The sequence below is a fragment of the Cynara cardunculus genome (assembly GCF_001531365.2).
Source record: "Cynara cardunculus var. scolymus isolate 2C chromosome LG 11, CcrdV1, whole genome shotgun sequence".
Lineage (NCBI taxonomy): Eukaryota > Viridiplantae > Streptophyta > Magnoliopsida > Asterales > Asteraceae > Cynara > Cynara cardunculus.
In genome coordinates this window covers 8,013,525-8,028,292 of record NC_037538.1, presented here as the reverse complement: position 1 = coordinate 8,028,292, position 14,768 = coordinate 8,013,525, and the positions used below count along the sequence as shown (strand labels likewise).

Sequence of the window (14,768 nt, the reverse complement as noted above, 5' to 3'; positions counted from 1 at the left end):
TCGACTTATAATGGCTTTAATAACATGTACACTATTTTTCTAATAATGAAAAGGGAAAAAGATCAAAATACCCCTGCTTAGCAACTAAAGACCTTAACAACCATGGACCAAAACCGCAATGAAAATCAAAGTCGACGACTATACTTGTAATTTCCAAAAAGTAGGAACAAAAACCGAAGTTTTCACAAAGATCAGGGATTATTTTTGTAACTATTCTTTTAAAAAGTTTTATTTATTTGACGAAATAAAAATTTGTGGGAGGATCCTTTTGGTCCATATTTTAACCTGTGCGGTTGTTTAAACCCTTCAAAGCCCTAAAACACAAACAGATCTCCGGCGACATGCCCGGTCTTCTTACAGTCTACCATCCTTCCGGCCATGACGAATCTTCCGCCCTCGTTCAGTTTTCTTCCGACTCCAACACTCCTATAGTCTATTCTCTCCACCACGGCCTTAAATCTCCAATTGCACCTCGTCTATCCATCTCTTGGTCTCGTGGTAACTCCCTACGCGTCTCGGTTTTCCGTTCACCTGAGACAACTGAAACCGTTCTTGATGAAGTTGAAGTTGGAGGGAAAGTGGTGGAGTTGAAGCTAAGTGGTGAATATGTAGATAGTGAAATCAACGATGCTGCGCGGTGGCGTAGAATAGCATATGGATCAGTGTCTCCATTTGCGCATCTTCAGAATAAGAAAAACGCCATGGCAGCATTGTCGGAGTTGCGGCATTCAGCTCCTTACGACGTGGATTGGTAATTATACTGCACATGTTAAATTTAGATTAGTGTATGTGTCCATGAGCTAATAATCATGTTTATATTGGCGTTAACCTTTCACATTTTAGAATTATGAAGAGGTTCGAAAATTGACAAAGACATTCTTCTTTTTGGTCTTAAATCGATTACTGGAGAGTGATGCCCTGTAAATCTTATGCAGGAAGTTGTGGTAACTTAGTAATCCTTAGTAATTGAAGATAATTCTACAATCAGAACAAGGGAAGTAAAAATTCAAGCTTTGAGAATTTCTTGAGTCTCTTCTAAAATGAAAGGCAAGTTCTTGATTTTTCAACATCCTTATTCAGGGAAGGGCAGCTAAGTCCCGTGAATCACTGACTGTTCAGCAGTCGAGTTAAAAATCATGTAGAATGTTAAAAGGCATTACAAACCAGATGAGTGTTTTTTGTTAGTATGTCTTATAGTGAATGCTAACTGGCATTACAAACTAGATCAATCCAGTTTGGCTTATATGGCTTTTAGAATATCGTGCATATATGTGTTTGAGATCTGCTAGATGTTTCTCTTGTACTGCTGTACATGTGTGTTTGTGAGTGACTGAAAGGGGGATGGCATGCCTTTTCTCATAAGAAACAAACGCCTTAATCTCTACACACCAATGTAGCAATGTGTATTGAAGAGTTGCTTTTTGATTACTCATGTGATTCAAAAAAATAAAAAAAATATAATAATTGAAAAAACCAGTGTTGTGCTGCAAGAGGTTAGAAGGCATAAACAAATTCTTGAACTTAAGCAGGTAGGCCTAGCCCATTGTATGACCTCCTTTATTTTTGCTGCCTCCACCTGCGAGCAGTCAGCGCACATGTATGTGTTTGAGAGTGGTTGTACTTGTGCATTATTATCTAATAAATTTTAAAGGAAAATTGCACCAAAATGGAACCAACTTTGCCTTTGTTCATATTTTGAGGAACCAACTTTCAAAACTTTTCAGTTTGGGAAACCAACTTTTAAAACTTCTCATTGTGGGGAACCAAACTTTTCTTGCGTTCCTATTTTGGGGAATGAATCTGGCCACCAGGTCCCTTGAAGCTGAAGTTTTGAAACTTGGTTCCTCAAAATGGACGTTTTGAAAGTTGGGTCCTCTAAATAGGAATGCAAGCGAAATTGGTTCCATTTTGGTGCAATATGTTCAATTTTTAAGGGAATTTTAAGTAAGCCAAACTAGTTATTTCTTCCCTTTGCTTTTGGTTGGTATTTCCATTAACAGGGACTCTCATCAACCACCAGAAGATTCAAACAACTTAGATGAAGATTCTTGGTCCTTACCAGTAAAATAAAGGATGCTTATGTTTTCTGTTCTTTGTTTCTTGTAACACCACTTAATTGGACGTCTTCTGTTATAACATCAGCAACCTACGTACTAAATATTACGTCAATGTCTTGCTCTCAAATTAATTCTCCTCTTGATTACCTAATTCATGATCCTCGAAAGAATCAATGGTTCATCTATATTCTGTCCCAACCATGCTGGTATTCACCATACCTGTTGCACATGCATCTTTCTTGCTTGTAATAAAAAATAGCCTTGGTGCACAAAGGCTCCTCAAAATTGCAAGGAATTGTGAGGGAAGTCTTCACTCTCAGCCTTCTCCCTTTGGATTTTGCAAAGAGGTTGTCTGAGTGAACTGACCTTGTTACCTCCCAGTCCTAGTAATACTAAATTCTTATATAATACTGCCACAATTACTTGAATTTTGTTAGTGCTAACTCTGGAATAGTCTAAGGAAATACACAACTTCACATTAACCTTCACTTTTTTTAATAATTGTGGGTGTCCGCGCCAGCTTCCACGCACCTCGGCTAATCCCATGAGACCTTGAAGTTAACAGCCGCACAAACCTCCATTGGGCCTGACAGGACTCAACCTGGTGACCAGTGGGAGTAAACTCAAAGCCTAACCAGTTGAGCTACCCCCAAGGCCTTCATTTTAAATGTACTTTTGATCCCCAATGCCAAATTTTATGCATAAGAACAAAATTCTGGAACTCAGTGCAATCAGCTTTCTGAATCTGTTATGCTGTAACACAGTTATATTCCCTTGTCTCTTATCTGGTTTATAGATAACAGCTTTTGCCTTTCTAATATTTCACCTGGTGAAGTTGAAATCAAACATGAGACTACAATACAAAAGAGATTTATGCCATGTGAGAAATTTAACCAGTTGGATCATTAGGTTTGAGAAGACTTGCTTTAGTTTGAGTCTGAGAGTGTATAATGTTACACAGAACATACTCTTTCAATCCAATCTTAATTCTTAAATGCAGAATATAAAATCGTATTTTCTTCTTTTTCTTTCTCATCTTTTTATATATCATATTGATCAACATTCTGATGACCTTCGAGTTTTCTTTCTGATTGTTAATTGTATTGCATCTGGAAGTCATTTCTTACAGAGTGTTGTCACTTATTGGGATCAGGTCAAAATATGTTCTCGAGTACAGCAAGGAAATAAATTCTCTTCTAGGAAGCAGGGGATCTAGTCCTACATCATTAATTGAAGATCCAAAGACAGTATTAGAGGTATTTCTGTTTCTTGCTTTGTTATTTTGTTGCAGTTTGGATCCTTATGTTCGCTTTGTGGACCTTATGAGATGTCCATGAATGAATACAACCTTTCTTTTCTCGAAATTGGGAAAACATTACATTAATCAGCCTACTTTTTTGTTTTTGTGTTGTTCTTTTAACATCTTCACAATAGAATGTCGAGGAGCCAAGCAGTTTGAAAGCTGCATGGGAGCTGCTGGAAATATTTTATGCTGACAAGCAATCTCAGGCTTGGATCCCCGAACAGCTTGTTGATTGGTTAGCTGTAAGGATACTTGGCTTAATTTTTATTAATGACTGTATTTTTTACATTTAGGTGAAATTAAACCATTGATGATAATGCTTCTCTCAGGATTATGATAGCCTGTTCTCTGAACAAGTGCCAAGTGTCCATTTGAGACTGGTCGAGTTTCAAGCAGAACTTATTAATATACAGGTTTGATCTTGTATTCATGAATCCAAGCTTTCCTTCCTTTGGTTATAAATGTCAAGGCAGAACAGTGCTTATCAACTTGCTTATCCTATTCGTTTATGTGTTTTTCATGAGTAGCAACATTCCTTTCTTAAATAGTTGGTTATTAACCTTTCTTTCGTCCGTTTTGGTATTTCTGTTTGGACCTCGAATAAGTTGTATGCTGTCAACATTTTCTCTTTTGAGCTTTGGGAATTGGGAACTGCATGAATTGACTGTAGGTCAGCTGTAATGATAGTCAAGGTTCTCCCTTTATTCTTCAGTAAAACTTGTAACTGGAGAAGGGGAGGGGAGCACCTGTCAGTCTATGGTATGACTATCAAGAACCTATCTTGTACTTCCTCCACACATCATTCACTCACTTAACATTTTTGGATGTCAAACCCAGTTCTCCAATTTGAAATTGATAATATATACAATTTTGCATTTTAACACCACTTATATTTTTAACTTGTGCATTTGTATATGGTTTAATGTGGTTAAATTAATATGTAAAATTAATTGGCCACTTACCAAATTTGAAGTTAAAGGATTCTCACAAGTCGTATCAAGGCATTTATAATGGAATGGAGGAGTGTGTTTATTTCTGGGACTGCAATTTTTACTCTATATAGTGCATAAAGTTTTATTTTAGATTCTTCTCTTCAGGCAGTTGAAGATGAGCCTGCATATTGGCAAGCAATTTCTTCAGCACTTGCAGTTGGCTGGCTAGACATTGTGGTGAGCATACATACTTGAAGCACAAAGTGTTAATTAACATGTTATTGTTATTGTAGTTGTAGTGATGTTTTCTTTAAGCACTGTACTTATTGTGCCTCAGACATGCATCACTTTCATAATGGCATTTGCAGGTGAAATTGTTGCGCTTGCATGGATCTTATCAGCTTAATCAGCTAGGGAATCGTGAGGTCCGTATTCAAGTACTATTGCGAGAGTTGTTTTGTATCTCAATGTAGACGGTCTTACTATCCTTATTATTACAATCCTTGGAGGAGCTAACACTGCTCGTGAATCGCCTATTGTTATTCTTTTAAAAGCTTTTCTGGGATCACATGGAAATATAGCAATTCCAAGTGTTTATCGAAAGTTACTTTTCCAAATCTAAAAATTGCCTTTCTGTTTGTTACAATTTTAAGTATTAACGTTTTTAAAACAATTATGCTCTGTGTGGGTATTGCCTTAGCTTGGACACAAAGGACTAGGATATCAGACTATGAGGACTGCTAGCTAGTGTGTTTTTGTCTTACATGTGCTGTGTGGGTATTGCCTTATCTTGTATATGTGTCTAATGCACCTATTAGTAACTTCTTTTTCTTATTTTTCTCGTGCTTTATTGACCATATGCTTATATTGTTTCTCCTGCTACCTGTTTGCTCACACTCTTGGACAAGCCGAGGTCTTCAGAGAAACAGCTGCTCTACTCTTGAGGTAGAGGTTATGTCTGCATACGTCTCACTACTCCTAGACCCTACTTGGCTCCATTTGACTTGGTTTTGTTGTTAAAACAACTCTGGTCGCTGCTGCTATTGTGCCTTTTAAATTAATTTATGCACTTTGATGTGACTATTCTTCTTCATCATTTAGTTGGCTTTTCTTTAGAACGTTGTTAATATCGACAGGAATACTTTATGAAACAGTCCCATATATTGATGGGAAATTATACCCTTAATTGGAATGGAACTACCTCTCACTGACTTAGATAGTTCTAATAGCAGCAAAACGATCCCATTAGCTAAAAGTTCACAATACAAACCCAAGCTTTGTGAAGTCTGTAATCCGTTTTCGCCATTACTCTTTTTCCTTAAACCTTTCATATCATTCTTTCATTTCTCTTCAAATTCCTAAAGGAAGCTTTATTCTTCTGCTATTGTTTTTATTTTTATTAATTATTTACCTGGTGAGACCAAAGAATACCATTAGGTGGAAGTGTACATGCATTTGAAGTTAGCACACCGTCACCATCTCAGTTTCTCACTCTGAGGATTCCTACTTCATCAGTCTTGATCTGCATACACCATCCTTGCTTATCATACATTTTAAGTCACACATATAGAAATGTTTGAATGATAGAATGCTCATTTGCCAGACCTGAATTGAGAAACTTGGATGGCTTTTGATTTTTCTACGTGTAGGTGTTAAAAAAGCCTAACCCTTAGGCTTCCATTATTGTTATACTACATCTACTGCAATAATATGCCTCTTTTAAACATAGTTGGTTTTGGAAGTTCATTCTGTTTGGGTAAAGGGAGATTTTTGTTTTCCTTATGTTTATGCACAATTACCTAATGAAGTCCTAGACCCACTTGCTTTTCATGTGCTTTGTTTTGCCTTTTGGCTTTCACGGCGCAACTTTCAAAGCTTCACTCTTTCACTCCATGTTTTTTCTTCTTCTTTCATGTATGTTCTGTATTCTCATTTCGTTTCAAGTTATGTTTGATTCACCTTAAAGGCTTCTTCAATTTATTAGTCAGTTCATTGACAGTGTAGGAGAGAGAGAAAGAATTCACATAGGGGTTCAAAGATGTGCATATGACGTATGATTGGGGGGGGGGGACTGGTTAAGACGGATTAGTCACCTCCAAAATCTGTTTATGCATGCCAGCATGAAACAAATGATGGTGCCTGTTTGCTTAGCAAAAGTTTTTGTAGGATTGACTGCATGTTAAGTATATTCAGAGGTGATGTTTTTAAGAAGGAAGCCTTTTTGTATTTAAAAGAGATTGATAAGGATGTTAGTTGTATGATAAAATTGAAGTATCGGGCTAGCACAAGCAGTTTTGTGGCAGTTAAGTGAAAAGGTTAATTCTACAGGAGAAAAGTAAGCCAGTTATGATTTACGCGTCAGAATATTGCTCTATCATATGGTAGCATGTGTGTCAATTCATAGTAGTTGAATGCATATATGAAGCTAGATGTGTGGCTATGCATAATTGAGTAGTATTCGTTGTGGTTTTCTGAAGGAGGTGGGAATGACATCATTATAGTTGGAACCAGGGCAAGTTGCTGAAGATGGTTTTGAGAACCTACAATTATACGCTGTTGGATGCATAGCAATGGGTATCTTCTACCAAGAGGAAGGTTTTAGAGAGTGGTAGGGGTATGCTGAAATTAAATTGCTAGCAGTAAATGAGACTTCACTGAGTGTACTCTCTATTATGCCACAAGTACTTTGTTGTCACTCAAAGAGCATGGAGGAATTAAATCCACACAGCGTACATGATAGTTTCCTTACTCTGACTTTCTGTGTGCATGTCTATGTGTGGCTCATTTCTGTTGGCAGTACCTATGAGAATTTTATCCTCCCAAGACTACATGATAGTTTCCTATGGTCGCATTTCTGAAAAATGCTCGAGTAATTTTGCTGATTGCAAATTTCTTTTCTCTCAGCTGCTCCCTGTTTTTGTCTCTTTTTACTTTTTTAGCTCGGCATGGAGAAAATAGGATCTCTCTAATGTTTTAACTCATGATGTTGGGCTGCCATCTGAAGACTGGTAACTAGGAGGGGCATTGGTTTTACTGGTCATATGAGATAATTAACGCAGGGGCCTTCTGCTCGTATGAGAACTAACAGAGCGATACAGTAAGAAAAAGTAAGTCCCTAATGAGAGGAGGGACACAATCTTCAACCTAACCGTGTATCATGTTAACAAGGGTATTTTTGTCATTCTTAGTCTAGATTGCATCCTTTTTACCTTATGTTAGTGTTTTGTTCTTGTATCAAGGCACTTGTATTGTTCAAACCATTAACAGTTTTATTTGCTTATTTACTGTTTTTGTGTGCTTATTTTATGCCTAGTTCGAAAGAATATTGTTTGTAATGCCAACTGTTGAGCCACTATCTTGGTACAAACTTTTGTTATGAACCTTGCAGTATAAATATATGTGATCTTATCTGAAGTATATTCTTGCTGCCAAGTTAGTCAAACAACATGGCTTAGGTTCATCTTTTTCAGATCAGATTAGGATTTTGGTGTCAGAACTTGGGATTTTGGATTCTATTTTGCTTAAAATTTTAATCTAATTTCCAATTGTATGTTTATGTCATTGAATTGTGCAGAGCGTGTATTGATAGTAAGAGAATTAAGTTCATTTTTTACGCTGAATTATCCACGATTATATGGCCCATTTTTCCTTTTCCTGTTTGGTTTAGTAGAGATATGAGTCTAAGCGATCTATCATCTGAAAAAAATGCATACACATGTTCTCGAAACTTAAAAAGTTCTTACACTGGAATATTGCTTGTTGAGCAGACAGAGAATGGACTTGTAGAAGCAGTTGCCGTTCTAATATCAAAAATGCCACGCATGCGTGCGCATCTACCAGATGGAAAGTTAGGCGAATGCTATTATAACAAGTCCGATTTTATCAAGGTATGGTCTGTTATAGAGGACCAATTTTTTTGGAATAGAAAAAAGAAAGATGTTGGATGCGAGAGTTTCAGCATTGATTCTAAGAAGCCAAATTTACTTTAAATTATAAATGATCTTTATTGAATATGGATGTCCTATACCTACTAGGCATGGGAGAAATGGCGAGCGCAAATAACCAAATTGGATTGCAGTGCATTCTGGCTTCAATGCAGTCATAATCATACTAGAGAGAACCTGAAACTTTTGCTTCAAATCATGTTGGGAAACACTGGTACTCTGTCTAGTGCCACTTTTCATTGGGTAGAGCTATATATTGCTCACTTTCTATATATCAGTCCCTTTACTTCGGTTAGTAATATTTTTTCACCCACAAGTTCATTTAACATAAAGATGGCATTATTTGTCTAACTTCGTTGCATGTATTAATGCTTTATGCAATCAATATGTCCTTTTGTACAGGGTTTAGAAAGCATGCATGCCCTAGCTCAGAAATGCATGCAACTAAAACCTACATCTAGTCCCCATAAGCTGATGAGACTTATAATTGGGATTCTTGGAGAAAATACAGAGGTAGCGAGTGATTGAAATACATTTTACTGCACTGCATTATTAAGGACGAGGCATCCCATAATTATTCCTTCCTTTTTCAGGTTGTATTGGCCGAGTGCTCAAGATCATTTGGTTCCTGGTGAGTTGCTACACTATATGCAGTGTTTACTTTAAGCATGCTTGAGTGATCTCATCTTGAATGTTGAACTTGAAGCAATACACTAATACAGACCAGTTAGTGGTGAACAGGGGAATTAAAGATGACCTATTACTATGTGAGCCACATGCCAACCTCACCCACCCTCACCTGTGGAACCCAACAAAATGATTTAGTAACTCCCTCTTCATGCTTTGATCAGTTTTTTATTTTTATAATTAAGATTACTAGTAAACCCTCACCAAAAATAGCAAATGATAAACTCTTTGATGTCATTATCATTTTTCTAACATAGATTTTGTGAAGAGGATTATAGTGTCTACTTTTGTCATGTATTCTTGTTAACTTTATGATAATTTGTAGTTATTTTGTTAGGCACATCTATTATTAAGCTTTGATTAGTTTAGAATTTACTTGATGTATTGTTTCTCGTGGTAGGATGATTGCCCATGCTACAGAGTTGTTGACGGCTGGGAGTATTCAAGCAGAAATTCTTTTGAAGGAAGAACGTCATAATCTAGGGGGAGTTAGCATAGAAGAATCCCATCGACTTGTTTATGCTCAAGTGCTATCTTCTCATGCGCTCACCTGGCAAGTGAGTGCTTGTTGATCTAAGACTAGTCTTTTCAGTAATCTTCTTAGTTATTTAACCACTGCTGTTCTCATGCTGGTTTCCTTCTATATAAAAGGCTCACCACTTGTCTTGACTAGTTTCAGTAATATTTTTCCCTTTTGAAGGCACAATTTTGCTCTAGTTAACGTTGCTTCTTTTGCAGATCGCTCCAATATATTTAATATCTTGTGTGAAGCATGGAGTTGGCTTGTTGGAAATCTTGTTGTACAAGCAACCCGTGTATCATAGTCAAGTTCTGCTCAAGGTGACTTATTTATCCTTTAGAATGCCTGCTCTTTGGTGTTGTAAAACGCATTTCTGCAACTGTAGAACCAGTTTTGGTATGTATTTTTCTGACTTAGTGACCCATTGCTGTTTTACTCCACACAGAACATTGAGATATGCCGCCTGTATGATCTTGATAGCGTGAGTGCAAATGCCATGAAGGTATTTTGTTTGTGAGTCATCTTTTTCTTATATTATAAGCAGTTCAAGATTTCTAATCTGTCATGAAAATCTCTATATATTTTTGAATAATGGCAAATCACAATACTGTGACATCCTACTGGATAGATTGCTGGAGTGCATCACTGGAAGCATGGTAGGAATGGTGCCGGAGTCTTTTGGCTACAGCAGGCTGGGGATGAAGTTCGCCTCAATCGAATTGCTCAGAAGTTGTTCGATTTTGTTGGGAAATCCATCTCCGATGAGAGTTTTGAGGTAAGCAGTGTGTGAAATTGTAATGGATTTGTCAAATGTAGAAGCCAATTGATGGATATCATTTCTCTATCTGGTACTTACATCTGCAGCAATGGGAAGGATTAATCGAATTGTTGGGCTCTGAATCTAGAACTGCAGCGGGTCTTGAGTTTTTGCACAAGTATGTTATGATTTATTTTTGTTATTTCATTAAATGCTCATTGTGTTTCTTCTTCTGTTCCGACTTAAGACATTGGCGTGCATAGATATAGGGACTTCAAGAAATCTCTGCAGCAGGTCCAAGATGGCATTCTTACTGATGCTGCTAGAAAAGCTGGTGAAGCCCTTATATTGGTGAGCTTAATTGACACATCAATCTACGTAAAATAGCACATGGTGGTCATTAGTGCATTTCGGTCTTTAGCAATTTCACAAGTACATAGTCAACTAGTGTTTCACGTGATGTTATTGCTTTGACCATAGTGTTTTTTTCTTGTGATACTCAGCTTATGAAAAATCCTTCTACTCCCCAACGTTTTTGGCTGCCTCTTCTGTATGATTCGGTGAGCGAATTATCGTCATTCTCATTCGCTTATTTTAATCTTTGATGCGTCTGTCTTCCTACTTTTATTGAATCTCAGTGTTACCTGTTTTTGGATGTTTGATACCATTCTTGTTTTGATTTATATGATCAGAATTCTAATCCAAAAGGTAGAAGGATTGAGGAAGTTTTAAACCATTTTTGTGATTTACAGTTGAAGTTGCTCAACTGGCAAGGGCGTCCGTTGCTAAATGTATCTCAGACTAACCTGCTGTTAAATAAATTACAAGAATTGTCAGTGGCAAGGCTGCGTCCTGATTTTGTTGAGGTGGGGATGCCAGCAGGGGCCCTGAGTTCGGTTAGGGTGGCTCTTGCCACTAATTTAGGACGCGCCATCCTTGAGGAATGATGTGTGGTGACTACACAGAACTTATACTGGTACGTTTACTGTCATTGCTTTTATCGTTAAAACCTGGATCTGCTTTTCTCGATAGGGAAACGATCATTATTTGGTTATTTCTGAAATTTGCATAATCAGACTCGCTATATCTTTTGTGACATTTGTGGAAAGAGGCCTATTAATTTTGTTCTGTAAATGAAATTTAATAAAAGATTAGGTGGCCACTTTTGATTAATTCATGAAGTTAGATTGCTCATCTTTTATTCATATCTTCAGATAAAGTGAAATATAGATGGCAAAATGGAGGCAGATATGGTGTTGGATGGTGGTGTAAGTTTGGTTGCTGCTTCAAATACAAGTTCCTAGGACCATCTGCTGTGGCTTTTGTAACATGTATATATGTATGGAGTTGTGTTTGATATGAAGAGTCTGTTTGAAGCTCAATATCTTTGTAGCAATTTTACACCATTTATTTGGGTTAAGAACATGCATTCTAGAATGTAGCTGAGGTTGGCAAATTAGACTGGTTAAAGGGACAGGATCGGACCTGGACTGATTATAAAAGGACCAGTCCAAATTTGTATGATTTTCTACAGAAATTATTTTTTGGGGGGGGGGGGGGGGGTTAAAAAACCAAATTACCCCCTCACATATCATGTGAGGTGCACATGATGTAGTTAACAAATCTCTAGACTCTAGTTGACGGTGTTGACTTGAGGACCTTTTAGTTATGTGACTTGATTGAAGTTTTAATGGTTTTGGATGTGTTTACAAATCTTTCCCATCTCACCCACTAGCTGGGCTGCCTATGAAATTGAACTTGCTATATGAATGTATGCTGAAAGTACCTTGGGCTGTGATGCCCTGGGCCTTTGCCCATCTCGCCCACTAGCTGGGCCAACCTTGATGGTATAGCCGGCATAGAAGAAAACCATCACCAAAGATTTAATGACAATCACCAAAGAGGAAAATAGAATAATTCGGTCTTTTGTTTGTTTATCTTTTAATAGTTTCATTAAGAGGTAACATCTGAATTCTTAAGAAGTGTGAGGCCGTTTACCAAATGCTTACTCGGGTAAGTGCTTACCGAATCACATTCTCTTATCGGGTGAATGTGGCAAATACCAATAATCTTACGTGGTAAGAGCGAAGACACGAACTGAGAGTCTTACCCGGTAAGTGATGACTCTTACCATGGTTAGCACTTACCGGGTAAATCGTTACAAACGATGTCGTTTTTGTAGACTAAGATCTTACCCCATAAGTAAACGATAGAGTTGAATTTTATCGTTAAGCGCTTATCGGGTAAGTGTTTAGGTAAACAGCCACTGAATCTTGTTTGACGAAAAAAAAAGTTCACCTCTTAATAGTTTTTGAACCCTCTGAATGATTTTGTATCTTGGTCTTCCTTAATCATTAAATGTCCTAATTTCATTGTTAACAAAACAATTATCAAACAATTATATTTCATTTTGCACTATATTATGAAAGTCTTTTAATTATTCTGATTACTTAATCATTTTGTATTAAATCACTAAGCAATTGTCAAACAACCTCTTAGTTTTTTTTACAAGTTTTAAATAATTTCATGTACTTAATATTTATGATTTTTAAACAACTTTAATAAGATCAAGATTTTTTACATTTATAATCAAATAAATAAAACAATATTTGATTGGGCAAATTGCATGAAAAAGTAACGTACTTTAACTTGATTCCTATTTTGGGTAACGTACTTTCAAAACTTTCATTTTGGTACCTATTGATAGAGCAAATTGCATGAAAAAGTAACGTACTTTAACTTGATTCCTATTTTGGGTAACGTACTTTCAAAACTTCTATTTTGGTACCTAAGATATAAAGTTTTAAACATTTAAGCACTCGGGTAACCCGAAAAGACTAATTTTAGACTAAAAAAAAGACTAATTTTAGATTATAAAAAATCCACGTCACTGACCAAGTCAGCAAATAATACCGAGTTGGATACCACATCACTCGCTACATCAGCATGATAATCGGTTAATACTTCAACCAGTTACCCGGGTACTTAAATGTTTAAAACTTTACATCTTAGGTACCAAAATAGAAGTTTTGAAAGTACGTTACCCAAAATAGGAATCAAGTTAAAGTACATTACTTTTTCATGCAATTTGTCCTATTTGATTGGAGTAAACTTGTTAAATTTATTAACACCATTTTAATGTTAACATTTATTTAATGAATAAATATTTAACATTCTTAAATAAATAGACGATATTAATGTTATTAGAAGACATTTAAGGGGTGTTTGGAATTGCTTATGAAAACTGTTTATTGATTTATTATAGTGTGGTACCGATAATAAACAGTTTTTAGTGTTTGGATGGGGAAAAAGAGAGATGCATAATCGGTGTCAAACCGTTAATAAGAAGTTTTTGATAAGTTACACCCCTTTTAACTTATCAGATTCAACTTGTTAGGTTTGCAAACCAATTTACCTTTTTAACCCTTATACACCTCCTTCCTTTAACCAAAAAGTCTCTCAAGCAACCAATTCATCAACAAAAAAATCCCCATCAAGGAACCTTTGACCATTCTCAGAAATCGAACCAGTTCTAGAAATCGAACTAGATTTCTTGCTGTGATTTCTTCTCCATCAACAGATCGAGACCTTCACCTACAGAAATCAAAATCAAACCTTCAATTGAAACCTTCACCTACAGAAACCGATCGAAACCTTCACCTACATAAATCAAAATCAAGCCTCCGCTCGAAACCTTCAACTAGTTCCTACAGAAATCGAAAAGGGTTCAGGGTTCTTCCTTCAGGATTACTTTATGAAAAGGGTTTAGAATTAGCTACCTGATATACGATATACAACCCTGCTTTATCTTTATCTTCAAGAAAACACGAAAGATCAGATCTTTTTTCCTCAAATAATGAATCTCTGTAAGAAATGAACCCTAAATACATAAAACAACACCCACAATTTGTAGAAACTGAGAAAAAGAATCTTCAATCAAGAAATTGATGGAATAAACCTTAGACATGAGATGGAAATGGAAATTTAAAATCGGGTTAACGACAAAAAAAGGAGTAGAAATTGGTGGAAAAGGAAATCTCTTCGGCGAAGAGAGGTGATAAGAGAGTGGGTGTGATAAAAGAGAAGTATTAGAGATAGGTTTAGGATTCTTCCTCACGTCGGTTTTTTTTTTTCTTTTTTATCATTTTACATTATAATCAAAATTTGTTAAACACTACAAAACAACTTATCAGCTTATTACGTTTTGGTACCGGTATAAGCTAATCTAAAGACTTTTTATAAAACTCTGATTTGACACCACATAAGCTGATAAACACATTTACAAAAAAACTTAAGTTGTTTTAAACAAGAAATCCCAAACACCCCCTTATTAGTTTAACATGGCCAAACTTTTAAAAGACCGGTCACAATTAATTATAAGTTTTTCTTTAGGGGATTAGTTAATTAGATCCGTATTCATTATGACATACTAGAAGAGTACTCGCGCAATGCAGCGAGATACATCGTGTTTTTAATATTTCATTTTATTCTTTATCTCAGTCGATGTTATAATATGACTTTATGTGATTTTGAGAAAGCGATGATGTTTTTATTTTTGAATAAAATAT

The 14,768-nt window shown here is 36.2% G+C and overlaps 1 protein-coding gene across 1 annotated transcript; it reads left to right on the top strand.

Moving 5' to 3' along the window:
- The first annotated feature begins 308 nt into the window (after positions 1 to 308).
- Positions 309 to 11,721, top strand: LOC112521856 (nuclear pore complex protein NUP85). Its single transcript, XM_025130851.1, has 19 exons — positions 309 to 751; positions 3,211 to 3,313; positions 3,492 to 3,602; positions 3,690 to 3,773; positions 4,458 to 4,529; positions 4,661 to 4,717; positions 8,060 to 8,179; positions 8,327 to 8,527; positions 8,639 to 8,749; positions 8,830 to 8,867; positions 9,324 to 9,480; positions 9,662 to 9,763; positions 9,889 to 9,945; positions 10,072 to 10,218; positions 10,308 to 10,378; positions 10,464 to 10,551; positions 10,704 to 10,760; positions 10,953 to 11,176; positions 11,415 to 11,721. Exons 1-18 carry the CDS (start codon positions 342 to 344, stop codon positions 11,145 to 11,147), a joined length of 2,181 nt encoding a protein of 726 aa, XP_024986619.1. The 5' UTR covers positions 309 to 341; the 3' UTR covers positions 11,148 to 11,176; positions 11,415 to 11,721.
- The last annotated feature ends 3,047 nt before the right edge of the window (positions 11,722 to 14,768 follow it).